This window comes from Nematolebias whitei, chromosome 21 (assembly GCF_014905685.2).
Source record: "Nematolebias whitei isolate Nwh7 chromosome 21, NemWhi1, whole genome shotgun sequence".
NCBI classification, from domain to species: domain Eukaryota; kingdom Metazoa; phylum Chordata; class Actinopteri; order Cyprinodontiformes; family Rivulidae; genus Nematolebias; species Nematolebias whitei.
In genome coordinates this window covers 12932126-12936468 of record NC_056518.1, presented here as the reverse complement: position 1 = coordinate 12936468, position 4343 = coordinate 12932126, and the positions used below count along the sequence as shown (strand labels likewise).

Genomic DNA, 4343 nt, shown 5'->3' with positions numbered 1-4343 from the left:
AAAAAAAAAAAAAAAAAAAGGCAGCTCGCAGACAAATTGAACAGAAAAGTCACGATGATCACATCCTCAACAAACAGTCTTCTGTCATCTGCTCACCTCCATGATTCCTATGTAATACGAGAACGGAGTGACTCGTAGCCCTTTGACCATGATGTCCGACAGGTGGTACGGGTACAGCATCAGGTGGTCCCGGCTGTACTTCAGCAGCTCCTCGTAATACTTGCGCTCATCCTTCTTCACGTGGCGAACTGTTAATTAAAACCCAAACAGCAGTCAGGTCGCGGCCAGGGGCGAAGGTTTATAAAGAAACACTTTCAGACAATCCATAACGGATCAATATGGACTAAAGAAAGATTTACTTATCTAACACTAGAGGACCACAAGGGAAGGAGCACAAATGATTACTTTAAGTGCATGAAGAGCTACTTAACAGCTTATATAAAAATGTAGGTTTTACAGTGATATTAATTGGAAATGTCTCTTTTTTTTTGTCATTGAGGAAACATATTCCAAACTCATTTATCCCCAGTGTGAAGGACAAACTTGCTCACCTAGGTTATTGCGGAATCGCAGCTGGTTGCGGATGCTGTACAGGAGCACATGTTTCTCGTACTCACGCTGCGAGTTCCCCAAACTCTGCAAAGGGAACAAAAACAAAAAAAATAAACAGTGAGGATCAAGAAAGGATTACCGGTGCATTGCAAGGCAGCAGGATATAACAGGAACTCTTTTGACCCTGCTTTCCCTCTACCGGCTGTGCAGCATGCACCATTTTTTGTGCTGAATTATTTTCTAGACTCTGAGCTTAACATAGAAACACAAAATTTGATGTTTTAAATGTAAAGAAAAACGTTGATGTAATGATTTATGCGCTCATTCATATTTGTGGATACACTAAATAATAGATGTGCACTATTGAACACGTATCAGTTTTGAGAATACAAGCAACATAAACGGAAATCCCAAATCATGTTTCACTTACTTACAAAATCAAATGTTGCCCACATAGATTGCTCAGTGCGGGATACACAATATATCGCAACAACACTAACAATGTAAACATGCAATGAATTAACTGAATTTCAAATAATGACAGAGGTAAGGATGATAAATCACATACAAAATGTTATGAGAGTAGTGATGAGACCAATTCACTTCAAATTCAGTTTATTTATATAGCATCAGGGCACTGAACAGAAACATTCATACATAAAAAGTAAGCTAATAACATTATTTATCTGAGGAGCAGACTGCTTTGAGTTTAACTTCATCACAGAACTCTCATCTTGAGCAAACATGAAAGCGACAGTGGAAGGAAAAACTCCCTCATGAGGAAGAAACCTTTAGCAGAACAAGGCTCAGGACAAGTGGCCGTCTGCTACGACAGGCTGGGTTTGAGAGGAACAGGAAGGAGGAACAGATACACAATGGCAGGTTGAGAATCACACCTTCTTCTTTTTCTTTCGGCTTTTCCCTCTTCAGGGGTCGCCACAGCGAGTCACCCTCCTCTGTCTCACTCCAACTACTGTACCTCCATGCCCTCTCTAACTGCATCCATATATCTCCTTTTGGCCTTCTGCTTTGTCTTTTTCTTGGCAGCTGCATTTCTAACATTCTTCTACCCACAGTCTCTCCTCTGGACATGTCCAAACATTTCAGTCTGGCCTCTCTAACTTTATCTCTCAGTTGTTCAACCTGTGTTGTACCTCTGATGATCTCATTCCTAATAATCCATCCTTGTCACTCCTAAGGAGAACCTCAACATCTTCATTTCTGCCACTTCCAGTTCTTTCTCCTGTCTTTTTGTCAATGTCTCCGTCTCCAGACCATACAACATAGCTGGTCTCATCACTGACTTGTAAACTTTTCCTTTGACCTTTGCTGACACCCTTTGGTCGCAAATCCCTCCTGAAACTTTTCTCCATCCACTCCACATCCACTGGGCGGCTGTGGCTGAGTGGTTAGAGCAGTCGTCCTCCAATGCGAGAGTTGGGGGTTCGAATCCACCAGCATTCACATGCTGAAGTGTCCCTGGGCAAGACACTGAATCCCTCATAGCCTCTGATGTGTGTCCCATCAGTGTATGAATGTGATCTAAAGCACTGATTAGTCTCATTAGAATGATTTGTTCAAGTTTTGTAGAGATCTAGTAGAGTGCTGTATGAATGGGTAAATGAGGACACAGATTGTTGTAAAGAGCTTTGAATATCTTGAAATAAGACAGAAAGGCGCTATATAAGTACAGTCCATTTACCATTTACTCCATCCTGTCTGGACTCTCTTTTTCACCTCTTTACCACATTCCCCAGTGTCCTGGACAGTGGACCCCAAGTACTTGAAGTCCTGCACCTTTGTGACCTCTGCACCACAGATCACAATATCACCTACAAACATCAGAGTCCACAGGGATTCCTGCCTGACCTTATCTGTTAGTCGGTCCATCACCAGAGCAAACAAGAAGGGGCTCAGAGCTGATCCTTGAGGCACTCCCACCTCCACCTTGAAGCTATCCATCACGCCTACAGCACATCTCACCACTGTCCTGCTGTCCTCATGCATGTCCTGTATCAGTCTAATGTACTTCTCTGACACTCCAGATTTCCTCATGCAATACCACACCTCCTCCCTCAGCACCGTCATATGTGTTTTCTAAATACACAAAGACACAATGGAGTTCTTTCTGACCCTCTTTGTACTTCTCCATCAGCATTCTCATCTGTGGTGCCACTGAGAATCACAAGTTAAGAAAAAATATCATCCATCCATCCATTATCTTTACCCGCATCTTCCTTTTTGGGTCACGGAGGTCGCCAGTGCCCTTATCCAGCAATCACTGTGCGAGAAGCAGGGTACACCCTAGACAGGTCGCAATCCATCACAGGGACACATAGAGACAAACGAGACAAACAACCATTCACTCTCTCACTCACACCTAGGGACAATTTAGAGTTACCAATCAGCCTAACATGCATGTTTTTGGTCTGTGGGAGGAAACCGGAGTACCCGGAGAAAACCCACGCATGCACGGATAGAACATGCAAACTCTACACAGAAAGGCCTCCGGACCAGGATTTGAACCAGAGTAACCTGCTCGCTGAGAGGCAGCAGCTCTACCAGTTGCGACACCATGCTGCCAAAATAATATCAAATGAAAACTATTCAATTTTAACAATTCATTTCAGGAAATGTGGTCAATTTGTCCTCCAGTAGTCTTAGCCTAAGGCAGCATAACAAGCCAAGAGTTTCAGTCATCCACCTCGCTGCTGCTTCTCCTCTGTTACCCACCCAAAACCCCATTGAAAAGAGTGAGGTGTCATTACATGGAAATACTTGTTGATATCATTCATCTCTATTATCACACAACAAAAAATGTTTTGCAATGGGGGAAAAAGGGGTGAATCCTTAAAATTTCCATTTGCATCAGCATTTATCAACAGACAAGCATCACGCTTGAATTTTGTCCCATTTTATGAGGGTAAACTGTAACACGCACACGAGATGTAACATTTCTAGTAGAATATAAGGAGACTCCATGGAACAAACCGACGTCATCATATTATTGCTACGGTACAAGGACAAAACACCTTCTCTGCATGGAGGAGTGAATGACAGATGTGCATGTGGAACAGTAGCGCCTCAAGCAATCATTTGATGCCGTTGAAATTAAGCTGAGAGGCAGCGGCTTCGGAGGGATGACGGTCAGTTATGGCTTTGGATGGATGGATGGATGGATGGTGGAAGCCCTGCAGAGGAGACACACTGACAGCTGCCTGAATCAATGACACACAGGTCCGAGCCCGGGTCACCGCTCCGTTCTCCTGCCACCCCTCCCTCAGAGTGACTCAGCCCAGGGGGAAAGGTTTAAAACACGGTACCTGTTTGACATTAGCTGGGAGCTTGTTCCACGGATAATTCTGCCTGATGTGAAATTCCACGTCCGTGTTCATCGCTAGCTAGCAGGCTAGCTGGCTACAAAGCAGAATCCTTCGAGTCGATCGGAAAAAAACGGGCTCTGGAGCAAGTCCACGGTGGCTGGAGCTCTCCCGACACCTGACGAACATGCAGGGCGACCCTCCTCTCCAGGTTAGAGGAGATTTTTTTTTCTCCGTGATTATTTTCTCTTTACAATAAACGGCCACTTCCGTGTTGTATTTTCGAAAGAGGCGTTCGTCACGCTCGTGGCCACATACGTCACTTCCGGCCGAGGTGCGACTGTTGAACGGTCCTTTAGGGCGAAAGTTGGTGTAAAAAAACACATAAATGTCATGTTAAATTATGTTTGTCTTGTAAACATGTTTATTAGTTTGACATTTGAAGAGATCCAAAGCGTCATAGCATGGTGT

At 44.0% G+C, this 4343-nt stretch overlaps 1 protein-coding gene across 1 annotated transcript; it reads right to left on the bottom strand.

Annotated features, from left to right (window-relative positions):
• Positions 1-84: 84 nt before the first annotated feature.
• On the bottom strand, positions 85-4021 carry LOC119427685 (protein FAM91A1-like). The gene is made up of 3 exons (XM_037695321.1): positions 3876-4021; positions 552-636; positions 85-248 (listed from the first exon to the last, which is right to left on the bottom strand). The coding sequence occupies exons 1-3, from the start codon at positions 3945-3947 to the stop codon at positions 85-87; spliced, it is 321 nt and encodes a 106-aa protein (XP_037551249.1). The 5' UTR covers positions 3948-4021.
• Between the last annotated feature and the right edge of the window lie 322 nt (positions 4022-4343).

What these genes read in the sequence shown, in the direction of transcription:
- LOC119427685 (XM_037695321.1), bottom strand. Translation starts at nt 3,947, where the DNA reads ATGAACACGGACGTGGAATTTCACATCAGGCAGAATTATCCGTGGAAC. An exon ending in TCCCAGCTAATGTCAAACAG is followed by an intron (nt 637 to 3,875) that starts GTACCGTGTTTT and finishes TTCCCTTTGCAG; the next exon opens with AGTTTGGGGAACTCGCAGCG. An exon ending in GCGATTCCGCAATAACCTAG is followed by an intron (nt 249 to 551) that starts GTGAGCAAGTTT and finishes TTTAATTAACAG; the next exon opens with TTCGCCACGTGAAGAAGGAT.